The 22,156-nt window shown below is 53.9% G+C and overlaps 1 protein-coding gene across 3 annotated transcripts; it reads right to left on the bottom strand.

Annotated features, from left to right (window-relative positions):
• Positions 1–590: 590 nt before the first annotated feature.
• WDR4 (WD repeat domain 4) lies at positions 591–21,273 on the bottom strand. 3 transcript variants are annotated; one of them, XM_027546970.1, is made up of 11 exons: positions 20,603–21,272; positions 18,994–19,059; positions 17,562–17,705; positions 11,719–11,875; positions 11,081–11,193; positions 9,028–9,088; positions 4,675–4,773; positions 3,907–3,971; positions 2,969–3,152; positions 2,146–2,215; positions 591–1,540 (listed from the first exon to the last, which is right to left on the bottom strand). In XM_027546970.1, the coding sequence occupies exons 1-11, from the start codon at positions 20,827–20,829 to the stop codon at positions 1,344–1,346; spliced, it is 1,383 nt and encodes a 460-aa protein (XP_027402771.1). In that variant the 5' UTR covers positions 20,830–21,272; the 3' UTR covers positions 591–1,343. The 3 variants fall into 3 exon arrangements, with proteins under 3 accessions (XP_027402771.1, XP_027402786.1, XP_027402778.1); XM_027546985.1 differs by having other exon boundaries at positions 17,614–17,705; positions 20,603–21,266; XM_027546977.1 differs by lacking the exon at positions 17,562–17,705 and having other exon boundaries at positions 20,603–21,273.
• Between the last annotated feature and the right edge of the window lie 883 nt (positions 21,274–22,156).

A 22,156-nucleotide genomic window follows, 5' to 3' on the forward strand; every position in this document is an offset into this window, starting at 1 on the left:
GTCTGCTGGCCCCGTCTTAGCCCAAGACACCAAGAAGAGGGACTTGCCAGCAGCCCAGCGGTTAGGACCCTGAGTTTCAGTGCTGAGGTCTCAGGTTCAATCCCTGGTCAGGGAACAAAGATCCCAAAAGCAGCATGGTCAAAAATAAAGACACCAACAAGAACAAACAAATTTCTCCTAAAACCAAGAATTCAGAGCATATTAGGAATGAACACTCCATATCAGGACCACAGCCATGGCACCCCACCACCCCTGCAGGTACACCCTCTCTCCGCCAACCGAGTCGGATGGGGGACCGGGGGTACAGGTTGAGTGTGTGTCTGTGCGTGTGCGCACGCATGCACTGTGGGGCGGGGCAGGGGGTGGTCCCTGATGTCCCATGGGAAGCAACCCTGAGAGGTTTACAAACAGTACTGTTTCCAGATCAGCGTTTAAATTAAAACAAGGCACTAAGGAACAATCTGACGCCTCTCAGGTTTTGATACACGAGACGACCTGTGTCCAACGCCCATGAAACACCCTCACACCACAGATACGTCTTTCTTCAAACCAAAAGGTAAACGTTTCAATCACAAAGAGCACACTCATCGTACACGGTTCTGCTCAATATATTTTGAAATCAGTTCCATGTGTTGCTGGTCAATTTTCCAGAAGCTGCAGAAAAACTCATCTTTATTGATCAGGAATTAGCACACAGCTGGCTTTCCTGCTCTGCTGCACGTGCACAAAGTCCAGATCAAAATCAAACATACACATCACCAGTCACCTCCCTGCGGAGTGAGTGAGTGTCTGCTGGGGCACCCAGTTCTCACACGTCCGTGAACGGGTCTGTCTCCACCAACGTTGGCAACGAGCTCTCCTTGCTCCACATGGCCTGAGCACCGGCAGCCAGTATTTACTCCTCTTGGGCTAACAGCCCATGGGGCACACGTCTGCCTGCTGGACAGCATGGCAGACCATCCAGAAGGGCAAGCGGAGAACAGCGTGGGTATCCACTGCACTGCTGGAAAGACGTCAGCCTCCAGACTCCCGACAGGAAGCCCGCTGCGCTGCAGGACGAGCAGGAAGGACGAGCGCCAGGCCCACAGGCGATCACCCTCCAAGGGGAAGGGAAGTGCTGGGTGTACTTACTACTCTCGCACAGCATCTCCAGTGACGCTGACCCCGTGGCACAGCTTTGGGGACAGAAAGTTCTAGGGTCCATGGTCCCGTCCAGCTGTCCGGCACAGCCCCAGGGGTCCGCTGAGCCGGGATGGACCTCGCCGCCGCCCAGCCCAAGTCAGGGAGCTGCGAGTGGGAGGGGAGAGGGCAGCACTGTGCCTCCCCGATGGGCACCCTGAGTGCTAGGACGAGCAGCCCTGCGCCAACTCCCCTGCCCTCATCTTCTTGGTCGGCCCGTTGGGCCCGGGCGGCGGGGCCTGGCGCCGCTTCTTCTCCAGCTGCTGCTGCAGCCGCTCCTCCTTCTTCTTCAGGTAAGTGGTCATGTTGTCACAGGTGGCCTTGTAGAGGCTGCTGAAGCCACTGTCCACGCCGGCACAGCCTGTGCAGGAGGGATGAAACCGGGTGCCAGGGGTGACGCCAGGCGTGAGTGTGGATGGGGACTCAGGGCTCTGCCTCGAAGAGGGGTCTGGCGGACCCTCCTGCAGCAGGGAATGAACTCGGCCACCACCCAGGTCTTGTGGACCTCGGGGCCTCCTCGGGCACGGCCCCCAGAATGCCCACGTCCTGACGGCCACGCCTGGCTGCACCGAGGACTCGCTTCTCACAGGACACGGGGTCCCTGGGAGACCAGGTGCAGGGGCTGTGGCTGCATCTTGTTGGCACCCAACCCGGGGTGTCCTCTGGCCAAAGCAAAGGGGAGACACGCGGCCGCAGTTCAGCAACCTGCAGGGACCTGAACCCTGCCAACCAAGTGGCCCGGATGTAGGCCCCACTGAGGTTAACCTGAGACCAGGGCAGCACTTCTCTAAAGGGACCGACCAGCCCTGCCTCACAGCACTCGCCTGCCCTGCAAGGGACACACACTCCACAGGCCCCACGTCCTCACCCCAAGAAGCAGACCCTTGCTGGGTACTGCGCTCTAGGACCCGCTGTGGCCGCAGCGGAACGTGACCCTGGAAAAGCAGGCCAAAGACGAGTGCTCACCTTCCAACATGGCCCAGTTCACGCGAACGTGAGCACAGACCCTCCTCAACTCGGCACTTTCAGGAGCAGACTGAGGAGATGAACAGAAAGCTTTCATCAGAGAGAGGACAGAAACCCCCAGGCTGCGGCACAGGCACGGGAAAGCCCTGCCCTCCACACCCCCAGGAGGCAGCGAGGCCGTCCACCCAGCCCGTTCAGCACAGCAGTGACCACAGCTTGTCACACAGAGCCGGGGACACACACTGCCGCCTCACCAAGGGTGACTCTAAAGGTGCCTGGAGCCTGCAGGCACAGGCCAGGGGCACTGACTCACCCCTACCCTTCAGATAAAAACACCCGAACGAGCCGCTGGGCGGCCCTGAGCGCTCGACAAGGACACGCAAGTGTGCAGAGAGCTCTGTGAGCGTCCCCTGCCCCTCACCATGGTGCCCAGTGAGCCACAGGCCAGCCGGGGGGTGACACACAGGCCCACCCCAGCCACCTGCGAGGACAGGGCGCCTCGGCGTCCAGTGGACCCAAGGTGCAAGACTGTGCTAAGGCTGCAAGTGTAAAAGGTACCCACCCAGGACCCCCCAGCTGTGGGCTCTTCTCCTAAAGAGACGTGTGACCAGGACAGTCACAGGGAAAGGGTAGCAACGACAGCAACAGCCCCCAAAACACCAGTGTAGACACAGGACACTGGAGAACCTGGCAGGCACCCCAGCTTCCTGTTCCCCCCGAACCCCGGGACACAGCCTCTGGCATGGATGTAATCAGGCTGAAAGGGGTTGCAGCCGTCTCCCCTCTTCCCAGCTTGGGGCATAGCAGGGTCCAGCCCCCTTACCTGCCACTGGCCGCCCACGGGCCTGTAGAGCACAAGAGGGTCCTCCCGGCAGTCTTGCAGGACCCACAGCCCGTGGCCCTCCTCAAAGGCGGCGTCCCACACCCGGTGCTGGAAAGTCAGCAGCTGCCTTGGAACCAGCTGTCGCTGGGCAGCATCCAGCTGGAAGATGTAGACCACGGGCAGCCTGCCAGGAGAGAGGGGATGGTGAGGACAGTGTCCGTGGCCCAAGGGGTGCTCGGCCCACCAATGTCTCAGCTGCCACCTGATGACTCCCCGCGCACCCAGCCACTCTTGTGTCCCTGCTCCCAGGAGCTGTGACCTCACCAAGGTTTCCGTCCTTAAGTCCTGGAACAGCTAATTACACAGCCAGGACGAAACCACACAGAGACAGCTGCTCCACCCACTGAGCAATGCATGGACCGAGTGGTGAGCTCAGCCCCCCACCCCCAGCCCAGGCAGCATTTTACCCTCTAATCCTGCATCTTCCTTTCTAACATGAGCTCAGATGCTGACCCCAGGGTGCTCGTCAGGACAGGTGAGAATGTGGGAGGCCCCCCAACCCCCTTCCCAGCACGTGGACAATGCTCAGGAGGGCACAGCTGGGCGATCGTGCTCCCCACGCCTGTCTCATCTGCACTGCAGCCCCCGGGGTCTCCCGTGCTGAGCTGGGCCCTACCACAGCTGACCGTTAGCTGGGGTTCCACCTGCACAACAGGCCAGCCAGAGGCCAGGGCTGCCTTCACGTTGGCAGGTACCAGCAGCGAGTGAGATGCTGGCATACAGGAAGGAACCCGCCCCTGCTGCAGCAGAGGGGCTGGGAGAGTCGAGGTCACTGCAGGGCGAGGCCAAGCCAGAGACCCCTTTGTCATCCCCCAGCTTCCTCCCACCCTCACAGGCCTGCAGGAACCAAGAGCGACGCCCTATCCACGTGGGCTCACCCGTCACACGAGAGCGCCACGCAGTCCTCCTGGCTCCAGTAAGTGATCCTGGACACGGCAAACCTCTGGAAGGAAAAGCAGCAGCCTCAGTGACATCAGCTGGCCAGGACTGGACTCCAGCTGCCCTGCTCTAACTTCGGGCATCACTGCAGGACGGACAGTCCCCGTGTGTGGTCCACCACAGCAAGAGAAGACCGTGCAGGACTCTCCAGACCCCAGGGAGGGCACAGTTCACAGGCAGCTCTGACACATGGGCCTCACGGAGCCTGTGCAGCATCTCTAAGGCCAACGGAATTGGTCAAAAAGGAGGGCAGAGAGCACACAGGAAGAAAAGAGGGGATTATAACTATGGACAGTATGTACGTGAGCATCCACAGGTCCTGGCAGAGGAAGCACCTGGGGTCAGAGCCAGGAGGAGCGGAAGGGACATGGCGGGCCACACACAGCTCTCAGAGCAGGGTGGGGGGCGGCCCCGGGCTCATACAGGTGCAGCCAGGCCCGGCATCAGGAACTGCTCGCTCCAGTCCCCTCTGTGCCCTGCCTCTCCTCACCATCTGGGGGTGTCAGGAGGTTGAGGAGGGCACGGATGTGAAGAAGGCAGCAGAACACACAGGCCTCTGTTTGCCACGGCTCCAGTGGGGGCACCATGGCAGCAGAAACCCAAGGGGGAGTCTGCACTGACAGCAAGAAACTTCTTCAACGTAAAAGGAATTTTTTCCACAGGATCCCAGCAGCTAGAGAGGCCCTGAGACAAACATGTGGGGTTACCTTGTCACTCCAGGGCTCCGTGGGCTCCTGCAGGCTGGTCAGGGGACAACAGTGTAACTCGCGGCCACTTCGGTACTCCCAGAGCCTCAGGGTGCAGTCCTGCAGACACCAGGGACATTAGCGCCCCGTGGGGCATCCAGGCTTCACCAGGTCATGGGGACGATAACACGGAGGCAGCGGCCAGCGCACCTCTCCCCCTTAAAGGCTTTTTGCTTAGTGACAACTGTGCAAAGCACCACACAGACCAGTAAGAACACACGAGGGACCCCACACAGCTAAATGGGCAAGGACACAAGGCACCCTGTCGTGCTAGGGGTCACAGACGAGGCCTGCTGCGCTCGGGCTGGGACTGCGGTGCACACACGCGTGCACACACACAGTTCCATCAACGAGCGTGCATCCGCACAGGGAGAAACATGTGAGGCTCATGAGCACTGAGAACTGTCCACGTTACTGCTCAGGAATGGGTGCAAAGAGGGCGTCCATTTGTTACCCATGAGAGTGTCAACTGGTAGAGCCTGATGTGAGCTCCAAAAATAACATAAATGCAAAAAAAGCGTTTACCAGGAACAAGCCCAGCGTGCCCATTCCTAGTCGCCACAGTACTGGAAGCCCTGGCCAGAGCAATCAGACAAGAAAAAACAAGGAACCCAACTGGAGAGGAAGAAGTAAAACTGCTACTGCTTGCAGACGTCGTGGTTTTATTTACAGAAAACCCTAAAGACTCCAGCAGAAAACTACCAGAAATAATAAATGAATAAAGTTTCAGGGTACAAAATCAATGCTCAAAACTCTGCTGAGTTTTGAAACAACAGAGTAAAAGAGAAAAATTAAGAAAACAACCCCACACACAATTGTATCAAGCATAAAATACCCAGGAATAAATTTAACCAGGGAAGTATAAGGCCTGTACTCAGAAAAGTATAAGACAAAGAAACCAAAGACATGAACCAATGGAAAGATATTTGTGCTCATAGACTGGAAGAGTTAACACTGTGAAAATGTCCATCATTAACTAAAACAGCTGAAGATTTAATCCAACCCCTATCAAAATCCCAATGACATTTTCCACAGACATTAAACAACAACAACCACAAAAAATCCTAATATGTATATGAAAATCACAAAAGACCTGAAGAGCCAAAGTAATCTTGAGGAAGAATAATAAAGGGGAAGGTGTCACACTCCCTGATTTGAGCTACACTGTAAAACTACAATGATCAAAACAGTATGGTAATGGCAGAAAGGCAGGCACACGTATCAATGGGACAGAACTGAAAGCCCAGAAACAAACGCAGGCACAGACGAACAATCTACAGCAAAGAAGCGAAGAACAGACAACAGAGAAAGGACAGTCTCTTCAATAAAGTGTGGAGAAAACAGGCATGAGCAGAAGGAAAAAACCGCACCACAATCTCACACCATGCAGAAAAACGAACTTAAAATGGATTACAAACAAATGTAAGACCCGAAGCCATAAGAAAACACAGGCAGTATGCTCTCTGACACTGGTCTCGGCAAGATCTTTCCAAATAAAATTCCTCAGGTAAAGGAAACAGAAGCAAAAATAAATGAAACGAGGTCAAAAAAGCTTCTGCACAGCAAAAGAAACGACCAACAGAAGCACCACCAAACAAACGGGAGAAGATATTTGCAAATCATACATCTGATAAGTGGTTAATGGCCAAAGTCGACAAGGAACTCATACAACTGAACAACAGCCACCTTTCAACCTTTACAGACGGGAAGAGGATACGAACAGACATCCTGCTAAATACAGACATATGAACGGCCAGCATGCACAGGAAAAGACACCCCACATCCCCAGTCATAAGGGAAATGAGATCAAAACCACAGTGAGACAGCACCCACGTCTGCCAGAAGGGCTGCCGTGGGAAAGACAACAAATGTCAAATGTCGGTGAAGATGTAGAGAGAAGGGGCCCCGTACACTGATGGCGGGAATGTAAATTGGTGCAGCCGCTGTGGAAAACCCTATGGAGGTCTCGCAAGAAATCAGAGCTACCAAATGATCCAGCGATTTCACTCCTGAGGAGAAAACAAAAACACTACTTTGAAAAGATGGACGCACCCTTATGTTCACTGCTGCATTATTTACAATAGCCAAGGCATGGAAGCTAAGAGCCCATCAACAGTCGAAAGTGGCGCGCACACGCGAACATCACCCAACCATAAAAAAGGAATGAAATCTTGCCATTTGCAACAAAACCATGGATAGACCTAGAGGGTATCATGTCAAGTAAATTAAGTCTGGTGGAGAAAGACAAACGCCATATGATTTCACTCATTAAGTAGGATATAAAAATAAACCAAACAAAAACACACACACCGATATACAACGAACAGAGTAGTGGTGACCAGAGGGGAAGGCACGATGAGTGAAGGGGTTCAACCGGATTGTACTGCAGTGCACAGAAACTAAACTGCTGGTGTGAGCACACTGTAGAGTGTGCAGAAGTCAAAATACAACGCTGTGCACGTGAAACGTAGGTGTTATAAACTATTACCTCAATAAAGTAAAAAAGAGAGGGTAATGTTAAGAAATATCTGCTACAACACTTATCATACGATGGCAGGATACAAAATCAAACATCTACGGAGAAGGGCCAGATGGTGAGTGAGATGGAGCCGGGTGCACGCTGGCATCCGACGAGGCCTGGTGCCCAACTCTGACGCCCGGGCACCAGACATCGAGGAAAACTCGAAAGATGAGCAACACGCCGGTGGGGGTTGGGGGACACACACAGGAAAATCCCTTAAAAACCCCACACGTCACACCACCTCAGGGAGTGCAAAGGTCTGCAGGCAGGATGCAAGAACAGGGCTGTGAAGAACGTTCCAAGGACGAGAGCAGAAACTAACACTCCTGCAGGAAGACAGAGTAGAACGGGGAGCAGGAACACACGAAAAGAAATGCAAAAGGAAAGACAGGATGAGACGACGGGCCAGTGCCCGCCTGATACAGCTTCCAGGACAAGTGGGGTGAGGTGGCTCCAGAGGCAGGAACCCAAAACCCCCAGGTGTGCAGACCTGAGACTCAGAAGGAAAAGGGCCACGGACTGTGCAGCCATTTCCAGGGGCCCCTGAGAGCCCCCCTCACCCTGCTCCTTCGTTCTTCACACTATGGGGTGAGAAGGCCCCCAAACGCATCCAGAGAGAAGGGTGATCAGACCCCACACAGGGGACCCAGACTCAACAGCCTCGGACTTCAGAAAACAAGCAGCTGGGCAAAAACCAAGCAAACTGAACACCAGAGGGAGAAATTCCTGGAGCTCGACCACCTGACCTGCAGGAACACTGGACGGAGACCCATCCACCCGCCCGACCACTGAGAGCTGGGGGCGGGCAGGCCCCCAGGATGGCCAGTGCCAGAACTACTGCGTCTCTTTGAAAAGGAAAAGAAGCACGATGCTGGACGTGGTAAAGCTGAGCAAGCAGACCAAAGGTGGTCAGTACATGTCTCTATGCACGTGAGCACTTTCCTTTATTATCAGAGGCTCACAACAAAACCCCCAGAAGCTGGCTACCACTGGGAACTCTGGCACGTTTATTTTCCTCTTTACTCTCACAGGACCATGCATAGCTTTCAAGAACAGGACAAGAGAACAGAAAAATAAAAACCTGAGAGAAACCACGCGTGGAGAAAGAAACAGGACTTGGTCGCCACCCGGAAGGCCTGCCCGTCGGGGGTCCACGAGGCGCCCCGAGTCCTCCCCAGGCCCCCAAGGTACAGAAAACGCTAAAGGGGTGGAGAGGCAAAGATGAAAGGCTGTGCGCAGAGCTTCTGAAGAGAAAGCAAGGCTCAGACCTGCACCTCAGCCAAGTGCTGCTTAGCGATCCCGAGAGGAAGGCGCCCCCTGTCACCCAGCTGTTAAGCCTACAGGCCCCGGCTCCCGGGACTGGGCAGCCGGCCAAGTGCACGGCCTCTCCACGCGCTCACACGCCACAGAAGGGTCAGGGAGAAGGGCCAAGCGCATCGGCACCGGGACAGAACCAGGTCCTTCTAGGATTCAGAAAGGACCGTCTACCAAACTCATTAACTGAGATCACGATGCTGGAAGGACCCCTCGGACCAGAATCCACGCACTGCTGTTCCAGCACAGCGCACACACACGTGCACACACGCACACAGCCTGAAGCAGGGAGCAAGCCAGTCGGCTCTACAGGGAGCCACAAGCACCACCTAGTGGACGGCCACTCGAGAAAAGCACACGCCGACCTCACACCACCGCTGGGAGCCCAAGACAGGCTCCTCACAGCGGGCCCACCCCACCTGGGGCACCCACGCCCCGCCTCCAGCCACCGGGGGTGCACGGGGGAGCGGAGCACTTACCCCGGACGACGACAAGAGCAGCTCGGGGTGGTTGGGCACCACGAAGATGCGGCTCACGAACCTACAGGGAGAAGCAGAGGGTGAGCTGGGCCGCTGTGGCTCCGTGCAGCCCATATCCTTGGACCTGGACCTCAAGAGCAACCACGAGGAGCAACATGACCATGTGCGGAGCGTGCGTATCACTCCGGTGGGCTTGCTAGGAAGGCCCCAGAGGGCCCGCCTGCTCAGAAGCTGCCCCAGGGCACACACTTCAGTGGGGTCCGAGACACCAGGGTGACGTGCCAGCAGGGCTGAGGGGGAGCGGCACCACTGACCACCAGCCAGTCGCACCCACTGCGCCGCACCCGAGCAGCCCACTCCCCGAGACCAGCCCCCAGCCCGGGAGGGGCGAAGCTGCCTGCTGTGTTCCCATCTCTAACATGATCTACCACTCGGGCGCCCGGGGACCCCTGGACAAGGAGGGACCCCCATGGCTCCCTACAGTCCCCCTCCCAGCCACCTGGAGCCTCACCCTGGCCTGGGCCAGTCCTCCTCCCCAGGACCGCCTTCCCCAAAGGCCCTCCAAAAGGAACAAAAGTACATGCTGAACTTGGCCTGTGTTTATCGCAACAGCGTGACCATGACATCGGGTATGGGCTGCCTCAACATCTCAACAGGAAATGGGCGGAAACTGCAGTTTCCAGGGCCTTAACCAAGAGCGACAACTGGTCATTTACTCACTGAAACACCCACTGAGTACTGCGTGCCAAGCACCGTGCCAAGGGCTGCAGACAGCAAGGCGCAGACCTGACGAAGACCCCGCCCCCAGGAGGCAGGGGGCGGGGTGGGGTGGGGAGAGACAGGCCCAGCCCATAAGGAGCCCCTGGGGGTCAGCACCGGCTCGGAACGACCCATCCAGCCCCAACGCGAGCCACCTTTGCCAGTAACCCCACTTTTAATAAACAGACTCAGGTAAGATTAATTCTAACACTAGGTTTTTGCCTTAACTCAGCTTTCCCAAAGTGTTACGTCTCCACCCCATCAATGTAACAAATTAACGACAAGCTGTTTTTACACTGTTCTTTCATTTGGAATCCCCTGTTCACACTAATGGCACACCTCACTTCACACTTGGGTGGCTCGTGGCTCTGAACTTGACAGCAAAGGCTGAGAAGAAAGAACAGCAGGGGGTTGGGGGGGCAGGCGCTCACATGGGGGGTCCTGAGAGCAGAGGAATGAAGGAGGGGCCAAGCCACAGGAAGAACATGCCCAGAGGCGAGAAGACCAAGGATAAAGGCCCTGAGGCAGAGTGTGCCCACTGGGGCAGGCGGGTTCAGCAGAGACGGGGGGCCGGGGGTGGGGGTGGCAGGTCATAGGAGTGACTCCGCTCTGAGGATGACTACAAGACAGAATACACTCACAAACCCAGCAAGCAGCGACCTTCTTCAAGGCCATTCAAAACCAAGGAGACAGGAGCAAGCTGAGAACCGAAGCACCCACCAGTCCCTCCTCCGCCTCATTACAACGCTTGGGCCAACTCTACTGCTGTCCCTGCCTGCAGACTGCCATCAGCCACGTGCCTGAGAAGGACGACAGTCTGCAGAAACGCCTCCTGCAGGTCAGCATCAAAGCCCACTGCCTGAACGGGCGTGCGGGGGCCGGAAGACACACTGCCTGGGGCTGTCGGGCCGTCGACCCTGAGTAAGGACGTGCCTTCCAGAAACAAGCCTTGAGCCATGTGGAAACCACGGGTGACCCTAACTGACCAGAGTGGCTGTCAGGGGAAGGGCCTCCTGCAGGCAGCAAGGTCAGACAGCCTGCAGTGATGGCGAGCTGGGGACCGAGACCTGGATGCTACCCAAAAACCTCCAGCCAACAGGTTCTGAATGGGCAGGGAGCTTCTGAAAGTTCTGAAGGCCCTGGTATCAGAGGGTGAGCTGGACTAGGGTCTCGTGAGGCAGCAGGCCAGGCGCTAAGGCCAGTCGCCTCCTCCCGGGGTGGGTGCCTCCTGCTTCAGCACCAGCCTCCCCAGCCAAGAGCCAGAGCTTCCCTCTGCGGGGCACGGGGGACTCACTCGGTGTGCCCCAGGCAGAAGGACTCGATGCTGTGCGGAGCTGCGGCCCAGCTCACCCGGATCTTCTCATCCCGGTCAGCGGTGAGGACAAAGCGGTCGTCGGGACTCACGGCCTGTGCACGAGGTGAGAAGGGGCAGACCCAGTGGTCAGCATGCTGGCTCCCACCCTACTTCCCCAGGTCTGAGCTCAGGTGTCCAAGGGCCTCGGCTGTATCTGGATGCCCGGCCTCGTCCACTCCCATCTTCCCACCCAGTCACTTTTCTCTCCTTCGTGTGTCCGCATGTCCAGCCATTCACCAGGTCCGTACCCCCCTTCCCTGCAGGGCCCCACACCAGCCCAGCCACCACCCCGCTGCAGCCCAGCCCTCACGGGCCTCTCAGTGCCTGTGGGGTGGGGGGCAGCTCCTGGCTGGGGGACTGGAGGACATCTGCTCTCCCCACACCCCTCCTCCTCGACTAGACCACCCAGCCGCCCCCTAACTTGACTGCCCTCCTCCACCCTGCTTCACCTTCTGAAACCTTGCCCCCGCAGCCCCTATGCCCAGGTCCGCAGGGCTGCCCCTGCCACAGCAGAGCCCACACCCGCCCGCTCCTCACCCTGATCCCGACCGTAGCCAGTGAACCCACTGCGCACGCACCACATCCAGCAGCATTGACAGGTGTCCGAGTTCAAGCCTGCCGCCCCCGTGCGGCTCCAGCACTGAGAAGGAATACACATCGCCAGACTTGTCCGCCACCAGGATCTTCTCCTCAGAGGCCGTGAAGGTCAGGGCCGTGCACCTCCTCACCACGGTCCTAAAAGGCCAGAGACGCCCACGGTCGGCCTACAGGGGTCGGCACCGCTGACCTGCAAGCCACCTGACTAGCGGCTCCTGTCACGTGGCAGTTACCAAAAACAGTGCCAAAAACATACAGCAACTGTGAGGATGGAAACAGAGCCAGGGCCTCAGACAAATCTACTTTTACGATGCTGTTTCTTCTCAAAATGTACCAATGGTAAGATCTGGGTGGTGAGTATCTAAGTGTCCAACCCTCTCAATTGGCCTTGTGTTTAAAGACTGTCCTGGTAGAATGCTCCCTGGCCTCTTTGTACATGTGGAGGTGACAAGGCCAGTTTCCTAAACACTAAAGGTGCTCTGGGCCGCAATCCAAACCACGGAGGACGCCCCTGCCCTCTGGCTTCCCACGCACCCTCTGCTGGCGTTGCCGCCTGGACCAGGACCCTACAAGCGCTGCTTGTGCACAGCATCCGAGGACAGGAGGGTCTGCTTGTGCACAGCATCCGAGGACAGGAGGGTCTGCTTGTGCACAGCATCCGAGGACAGGAGGTTCCAACACCAGAGCGGCCCTCCCCTGGGGGTGCACCCCAGATCCGAACCGCGCCCCACCGGCTCCCGGCACAAACCCTGATCCGCGAGAGCCGTGAGGTGTGTCACGCCCACGAGCTGGTTCAGGAAGAAAACCAGAGCTGTGCCAACACAGGCCGACCGCCCACTGCCCGTCCTGGGCCGGGGGTCATGGTATTCCTTCCTGCTCTCATTTTCCACTGTTTCTACTGAGAGGTATCTTACATGAGACAGGAGCCATGCCACCGCTTCACACACAAACACCTGCCATCTATCTATACGTGAGGCTTCATCACAGAAGAGCCAGCCCCGGCTCTGTCATCACCGAGGGCTGCCAGGGACCCACTGCCCCCATAAAGAGCTGATATCTGGGCTTCCCTGGTGGTCTGCTGGTTAAGAATCTGCCTTGCAACCCAAGGGACATGGGTTCTATCCCTGGTCCAGGAAGATCCCACATGTCTCAGAGCAACTGAGCCTGAGAACCACCAATTGCTGAAGCCCAAATGCCTCTGGAGCTCATGCTCTGCAACAAGAAAAGCCCAAGCGGCGGGCCACGAGCGCCGGCTCCGGGGCTGTCAGCTCTGGGCCGGGACGGCGCAAGGAGGCGCGCGAGAGGAAGGAGCCGCGGGCGCTGGGCAGCTGCCTCAGCCGCCGCCCGGGGGACTAGGTGAATTCCCCTTCCGTGCCCTGGTGCCGGTTCCTTGGTCGCGTCTGAGGAGGCGAGGTCCCTCTCCTTGCACCGCGCTCCCGGGCAGGTGATATGGAGGCAAAGTCTCGGCTTTGGCCGCGGCGCCGGGTTCGGGCGCATCCCAGGAGCTAACTCTGTGCATTTGAGCCAAAACAAAAAAGGAGTTGGGGAGAGATACTTCATTCAACTTTAGAGGACCCAGTCTGAACCTTGGACATGTCGTTCCCATGACGGAGGGAAAAGATGGCAGAGTTGAACTGCTTCTGTTTGTAGATGTTGTTGCTTCCTGAGTCGTCTGCCCAGACTTGATGTCAGTAGAGATAAGGCAGTGTAATCTTCACATACTCCCTGCAGATCCAATCCCTGTGTGGAGCTTCTAAACATCTTCTATTAGTGGAAGTGCTGTTTTCTGCACAATGAAGTCAACATCTTAATTTACACCAGCATTTGTGTGGTTCTGATTCATCTGCTCTGGTTCACGAAGCTTGAGATCTAAGGCAAACAGGGTCTTTTGCAATGACAATATGACTAATAGTAAAGGAAGATTTATTATAAATAAATCAAGTGGTGGTCGAAGCAGTGGAGGAGGTTTTGTGCACTGGACTTTAAGTTTAAATACAATTCAGTCTGATAAGTTTTTAAACTTACTGCTGAGTATGGTTCCAGTAATATACCAGAAAAACCAGGAAGACAGGCACAAAAAAGGAAATAGCATTTGGCAAGATGGGTTATCACCTGCAGCACAGACTTTCAGTAATAGATCCGAACAGCACATGGAATATCACAATTGCTCGGAGCAGTCTTTTCATGGCAACAGTGGGCATGTGCCATCAAGCTGTAGCCAAAAGTATGATGACTATGCCAACTACAATTACTGTGATGGAAGGGAGGCTTCAGAAACTACAGCCATGTTACAAGATGACGATGTGTCTAGTGATGCTGATGAAGATGTCATTGTGGAGACAGGCCAGAAGTTACCAAAGGAATCCAGTGGTGTCATGGCACTGCAAATACTTGTGCCGTTTTTGTTAGCTGGCTTTGGAACAGTCTCAGCTGGCATGGTTTTGGATATCGTCCAGGTAGGTTCTCATCTTTGTTTAACTTCACTGACTTTGTTGTTTAAAGTGCTTTGTGTCAGGTACTAATCTCAGACATTATATTTAGTTTTAATTTATCCCTTAGTTAAAATGAACTGATGCAGACTCTGGTGGAGAATCTGCTCTTTCTAGGTATCTTTTGTTTGTTTTCCGAAATTCTAAGAGAATTGTCTGATTCTGACTATAAAATAATTCATCATAAAATATTAAATATAAAGTAATCCCAAATAGGGTAAATCAGCGAAATGAATAACTCAATATATTTAAATATGTCCCTGTTTTTTTGTTGTTGTTTTTTTTTTCAAACTTTACAAAATTGTATTAGTTTTGCCAAATATCAAAATGAATCCGCCACAGGTATACATGTGTTCCCCATCCTGAACCCTCCTCCCTCCTCCCTCCCCATACTGTCCCTGTTTTAAAAATAAAAAATAATATATGTCCACTAAAATGAACTCGAACAATGCAGAGTATTAAGTAAATGGTAAGAAGTCCTGTTCTTCATCTCCAAATCAAAACTCTCTTCCCCTCTGGAGGTTACCATTGTTAAGAGTTTGCTGTATATACTTGCAGGTGATTTTTCTGTGCTATATACAAGCATATGTGCAGAGGTTTTGTTTTTTTTTTTAAATAAAAATTAAATTCTGTGTGTATTTTTCTCAAAAAAAAAAAAAAAAAAAGAAAGAAAAGCCCCTGCAGTGAGAAGCTCACGCACTGCGAGTAGAGTAGCCCCCACTCACCAAAACTAGAGAAAGCCTGCATGCAGCAATGAAGACCCAGCTCAGCCAAATAAATTTTTTTTTTAAGTAAAAGAAAAACAGCTGGCATCTATCCTGGCTCACAGCAGCTAGGGCACCAAGTGTCAGCTTGAGACATAAACTGAAGCTTAAAGGAACTACATTCCCCCCAAAGGGACCATCAGACCCCTGCCTGCCTCTTGGGAGAAGGATGAGGGGGCCGAGAATTGAGCAGGAGGCCCCACCTGGCCCAGGGGTGCTGCCAGGGGCTTGGCAGTCGCTGGACCATCTCCGCTCCTCGGTGCCAGTGCAGCCCCTCGAGGAGGCATAATGGAATCAACTCGGGGAAAATAATGACAGAAAAAGGTAATTAGACTCCAGGCAGGATTAATCAGAATCCGCAGAGCTGATAAGCAGCTTCAAGGAGCCCAGGCACAGCCCCAGAGGGGGTTGGGGAGAGACACATGACACAGCACCCTAGGGGGCACCGGCCCAGGACAGCCTCCAGCAGTAACGGGCTTGAGTCCCAAGAAGCTCATCCGCCCAGGGAGGAAGTGACCCTTCCAAAGCTGGTCCACTCCCCATGGCAGCCCCCCATCCGCATAGCTGCGGGACGCCATACCTCCTCCGGTCCTTCGCCAGCCAGGGGCTTCCAGCTTTTCAGGCTAAACGCATCCTGACACCAATTCCAGGATGCAGCTGAGCTGCACGGACGGGGTTTGGAAGTTAAGGTTCAAGGGCATCAGCTCGCAGGTGGGGGACAGGTCATCAGACAGGACTGTCCGGCGGGCTGGCCATGCCACCCCAACAGGAGGAATCTTGGGGGCACCATTTTCAGTCTCTGTGGGGACTGCAGTCTCAGCACTTTTCCTGCCTCCACAGAATCACTGGGTTCATAGCCCAGGACCCTCTTCTCAGGTCCCCCCCAGGCAACCTGGGCCCCTTTTCCTTGCCAGGGCCAGAGAAAGGGCCCACTGGAGCCAGCTCTGAGCTTCAAAGGCCCTGGCTGGTCGGATGTGGATGAACTGGATGTCAGATGTACCAAGGGTGGGTGTTGTTCTGAGGAGTCCATCAGATCCCAATGGGGCTTGTGCCCCAAAGGTAAAGCGCCCCCTCCAGGATGATGTCTGCTGGGACTGTCCTCTCTACGGTGATAAAACTAATCCTGCTCCCTTTCTCCAAACGCTTCTTCACCAGTAACAGAAGGAAGGCGCTGAGCTCCAGGGAAATGCATGGAAAGAGCTGAAGTTCACCCTGGCCCCGCCCCAGACCCCACCCCTTACCCAGCAATCAATAGGACAGAGCCCCTGGAGTTTGGAATCTGGTTCCTCAACATCATAAAGTTACATCACCTGTCTTCTCAACCACCTACTGCAAGCACCTCCTACCCAAGGTTTCTCTGCTGACATCAACTTCAAAGCCAGAAGCAAACATACAAGAAAAGCACCAGGTACCGAGACCACTAAGGTCTACAGCCCATGTTATTCAGGTCTCCTATGGAGAGAACCCGCGACATGGGACCTTCCCCTCAGCCCACACCCTCGGGGAGAGACCCGGGCGTGCTCACAGCGACTAAGACCCCCCGCCCTGCCCTGCACTCAAGGGGTCTCACCTAAACTCCCTCATTAACAAGCCCAGTGCCACACGTACCCCTCCTCCCTCCCTCCTCAGACTCTTGTAGAACAGCCAGGGCACCCATGAGCCAGGACGCTCACTCTCTCGAGGGGTAGGAGCTCCACAGGACCCAGGACTGTGGCAGGTTGTGTGGACACTCCTGTGCCCAGGTCCAGAGTGAGTCGCCACCCGCAGACGCACACAGAAGGGAGAGTCCCCTCACGTGCTCGCCTTCTAGCAAGTCCAGAACTGCTGCCTACAGAGCGAGCGAAAGCTCGCCTCCAACTCGCACTCTTCTCGAGAAGCAGGCCTGCATGTGGCCCCACACCTCCCCAAGTGGTCAGTCTTCCAACGAGGGACCCAAGGGTCAAGAGCCCAAAGAGTGGGCACAGCCCCTGTGGTGAAGACTCACCCGCGTCCATAGAGAGGCAGGGCCTGTAGCCTCACGACCTCAGGAGGTGATCTTAGGGGGACTCCAAGTTCCAGGGGCAGAAACAGATGGTGACGAAACTGTTGCCAGGGAAAGGCAGGTGACATGCTCTCCCATTTACACTGAGCCCCAGCCTTTCAGAGACTCGAGCAAGTGCACCGTCTTAAAAAACTCACCAAGTTAAAACTGTGGCCCAGGTGCCTTACCTTACACAAAACCCCCAACACTCTCCAGGGCTGGAGAAACAACACTGTTTGGAAGCAGAATGGCCCTGTGGCCAGGAGCACAAACTCTGTAGTTAGACCAGAACAGGGCCCAGCTGAGCTGAGTGACTGTTGGCCAGGGAGCGTGGGTGAGAACAATGCCCCTGCCCCACTCACCGGCCTGCCATGAGACTTAAACCAGCTAATACCAGCCCAGCACTCAGAACAGCGCCTGCCACAGCGCCTGCCACAGCTGGTGCAGCGTGCTAACTACCGACACTACGGCTGCTATCACGCCTGTTACCGGCATGCAAGTGTAAGCTGTGCGTTCAACATCGTTAACAGTTCAACGTTAGCATTTCATACCTGACACTCAGACATTGCCATGGGTTTGTACGGAAAAGAATCAGACGCTTACTGTCATCAGTTAAAACAAAATAGCTGCCAGACTTGGAGAAGGTGGACGCCAGAACGGTGTCACTCCCCTGATCCACGGGCTGTCCGTCCTCCCTGAGGAAGAGAGGAGACAGGTCAGGCCTTACCTGAGCTACTGAAGCTGTGCCATTCAGGCTGGTCCTGTGTGATTATAATACGATCAGATGTAAGAAGTGCAAAGAGGTTCGTGTAGTCTGGATACAAGACATATAGAGGGACATGGAGAAGACCAAGACCACTCTAATTTTAAGGAGTAGAGCTAATACAGAAAAGTCTCTCAGCACACACACCAGGATTCCATCAGCTAAGCTGGAAAGACCCTCAGAGATCCTATGGACCAGTCCCCTCAAGGACATGAACTAATCCACAACTAGAGGCAGGGGTCAAATCATAAAAAAAGTGGATCCCAAGTCCAATTCTTCTAAAGAAAACCACCATACAGAATGACCAAACCTATGGTTATCAGAGGGGAAACGGGGTGAGAAAGGGATATAATGGGAGATTGGGACTGACATATATACACTACTATAGGAGATCCGTCCTGGGTGTTCATTGGAAGGACTGATGCTGAAGCTGAAACTCCAGTACTTTGGCCACCTCACGCGAAGAGTTGACTCACTGGAAAAGACCCTGATGCTGGGAGGGATTGGGAGCAGGAGGAGAAGGGGACGACAGAGGATGAGATGGCTGGATGGCATCACTGACTATATGGACATGAGTTTGGGTAAACTCCAGGAGTTGGTGATGGACAGGGAGGCCTGGTGTGCTGCAATTCATGGGGTAGCAAAGAGTCGGACACGACTGAGAGACTGAACTGAACTGATATATAAAACAGTTAACTAATAAGGACCTATTATATAGCGTAGGGAACTCTACTCAATACTCTGTGATGACCTGTATGGGAAAAGAATCTAAAAACGAGTGGAGATTTTATACACACACACACACACACACACACACACACACACGTAACTGATTCACTTTGTTGTGCACCCAAAACACAACGTTATAAATCAACTATACTCCAATTAAAAACATTTTTTAAAGACTATTTTCTTTTTTCAATTAGCTATTTGATACACCTGCTTTCAATGCATTTAAAATTCCTTGTTATTTCAAAGTACCAATAAAACAGTTAATTACTGACAGAAACTCAAGTATTTTTTAAAGTTCTCATATTCTTAATGCCTAGTCTGAAAGTCAATAGCACATTTCTCTCTGGAGGTGGTCTCTGGTTTATCCACACAGCTGGGTAACAGAAATGAAGAATTCAGCAAATAAAACAACAATTTACTTCTTAGACTAAACAGTCCTATTATTCAAACTGCCAGTCAGCCCCGATGAGGCTTCCCCACCATCTCACCCTTTATTTTCTTGGGACTTCTTTTCTGCAGCGCTGCAATCATATATGAAGAGGCTGTCGCCATCACTAAAGAAAAATAACAGCAATATTTTAAATGAAGTACTTTGTTCATTACAATGCTCACTTTAAAAAAAAAAAAACCTGAATCAAAAAAATATTTGCATCCTCAGTAAGGATTTTCTCCACAAGAACTTGTCTCCATAACGAATTTCAGGGAACAGCTAAGGAGCTTTAATTTGCCGAACTTAATTGTATCTACTACACATAACTGTCATGGTCTGTCCATAAAAATCAGTTAAGTGAAATAAATGAGGACAAAAACTCAACAGGAACATACCATTCTTTAACAACTAGAAAATCAGCGCATGATGGCTATGTTACTCAGTTTTCAGTGAGCCTGATGCACCCAAGTTTAAAACTTGGGGTACTTGTTTAGAAAAATGTCTTATCTGCCCCCAGAAAAGCTCCAGTGCCTGCCAAGCGCTTACCAGTATAGAAGCCACCCACTTTCCCTACAAGGCCCTAAGCCTCCCTACTCCAATGCCTGGCACAAAGACATCCCAAACAAATTTACAGCCTTTAAAGTGACTGCAGCCAGACTCTTTTCTCATATGGAGCACTGCAGTGTAGGATGAGCAGCAGTCGTCCAAGTCAGAAACCTTGCCAGCCAGCAACTAGGTTTCCTCAAAAGATGTGAACTGAATCAACCAGATGGAGTCTAATTTTCTCATCTCTCACTGTGTCAAGTGCTAGATTTCATAAGGCTCTAAAATAAAATAACCTGGGACAACAGGTTTGTGAATTTGTGAAATCTACACTTAACATCTTTTTGAATCTCTGAAACCAAACTCTGAACAAAGAACACAGCGCACATTTACATTTAACAGACACACTGTCTCAAGTTTGGGAGAATCAAAACTACGCTGGGAAAGGAAATACGGGGCCGAAACTGGCCACTGCTAATATTCAAGAGGTTCCTGGATCAAGACTAGTCGACCAACAAACATAAAAATTCCGGGACGATAAGGGGCGTGAAATTAGAGAAAGCAAAAGGACGACCTTATAAAGGGCCACTAGGGAGAAAACGGCTGTGGTTCTGGGGATACCCTCCAGCAAGGAGGTGTCAGGTAAGACCCTCGCCCCGAAAGGCAAGCAAAGCGGGGTCAGGGGATGTGGACGGGGATGAGGAAGCAGGCAGCGACGCAGAGGGAAGCGAGTGCAGGAGCACGATAAACGTGATCCCCTGGAGTAAACCCTTCTCCCCAAGAGAGGCCAAGAGCTGTCTTCCTCCCACGCCCCAGAGAAGTGCGTCCCCCGGACCCCGCAGAGCCCGGAAGTGTCTGGAGCGGAACCGGCAAAGAATGCCTCAGGCCCGCCGCTGAGGGCACGGGGCCCTGGGCAGGTGTTGGGAGAAGGGCAGGGAGAGCGGACATTCCGCAGCGCAGGCACGCAGCCGGGCTCAAGTGGCACCGGAGAGCTCACGGGGAGCAGCGGGAATCCGTAGGGTCACCCCACGGCAGGTGCAGCCCTGGCGGGACGGGAGAACAGGAATTTCAAGGCCCTGGCGCACGACCGCAACCTGGCCTTCTGCTCCAGAACGACCCCTCACCTGCTCGAAGTGGAGGTAGCCAGCAACCGGCTACCGCCCCGAACCACCAGCGCATGCCCGCACAGAGCCAGCCCCGCAGAACTCGCCATGTGCCCGCCCAACGCGCCTCCACCCACGTGCGCCGTCCTGCGCCTCTTCCGGCCCGCGCTAGAGAGTGACGTCAGGCGTAGACGCCGCGAGGTGACGTCATCTGGAATCGCCCCCGCGCGCGAGCCGGCGGCGGGCATGCGCAGAAGGTGTTCTCTCCCTGCATTCGGCAATTCTGCGTTCGCGCCTTTTGGGGTCGGTTGCTGATCAGTTTTGTCCGAAGGGAATCCGCTTGCTTGTTTAGTGTTCGTTTCTTCCTCCAGACTGCAGAGAGCCAGTTCTGGATCTTTCTCGCGCTGTGGCTAGGCGACTTGGCCGGTCTGGTACCTACTTGGTCCTTCAAGAACTGAGAGGGTCTGAGTTCGCATCTAGGTCCCGAACGTGGTGTCTGAGGAGGGCGCAGAACTGAAGCCGCCGGATGGAAGCTGAGCCAGACACACCCGAAGAGCAAAACTGCTATTTTTCAACACAAGATAGGGCTCTTTTCCAATGTTCTTAATTCTCACGAGTGGCACCACCAGCACCAGTTTGCCGGATGCTTTCTTGGGACTCTCCACCCCCATCATCCACATTGGTCATCTGATCGCGGAAATCCCCCTAGACGCTCCTCCTCCCCGTGTCCATGGCCTCCGCCGCGACACAGACCAGAGCAACCCTTCTGCTCTCTGTTCTCACGTCCGCGCTTGCCCCCACCCGCATCCCCGCAGATCCACACTGCATACTAAAGACAGAGAGACATTTCAGAGCACAGTTTCAATCACCTCATCCTCCTGCTTAAAATCAACAAGTGGCTTCTCATTGTTCTCGGTACAGAAAACAAATCCTGATCTTGCACTATGAGACTGCATGTTGTCTGGCTCCATTTCCTACCAGGTCTGCTTCATTCTCAGTGCTCTAAACATGACTGTCGTTCAGGTTCGTTGGCACAGTGATAATAGCAACCACAAGACCTTAGCACACGCTAGTCTTTTCACCTGAAACATTCTCTCCACACCCCATCTCTATGCTCCTAGTTAATTCCAGACACCCAGTTTCACTCCAGTGGAGTTAACACTTAATCAAGGAAGCCTTTCATTGTTTATATGCACTACACCCATGATAATCTGCTTAATATCTTGTCTCTAGACTACAAATGCCATGAAGGCAGGGACTGATGCTGACTCAATTGGCAGGTTGCCAGTGCACCAGCTTGCACCACAAAATCTTGAATGAAGTCAGTGCTTGATCAATATTTGCTAAGTAAATAAATGGAACAACTAATTGTCTTATGTGTGCTAAGTTGTGTCTGACTCTTTCTGATGCCATGGACTGTAGCCAGAGAGGTTCCTCTGTCCATGGGATTTCCCAGGCAAGAATACTGGAGTGGGTTGCCATTTCCTTCTCCAGAGATCTTCTGGACCCAGGGATTGAACCCACATCTCCTTCGTTGCAGGCAGATTCTTTACCACTGAGCCACCAGGGAAGCCC

This window comes from Bos indicus x Bos taurus, chromosome 1 (assembly GCF_003369695.1).
Source record: "Bos indicus x Bos taurus breed Angus x Brahman F1 hybrid chromosome 1, Bos_hybrid_MaternalHap_v2.0, whole genome shotgun sequence".
NCBI lineage: Eukaryota > Metazoa > Chordata > Mammalia > Artiodactyla > Bovidae > Bos > Bos indicus x Bos taurus.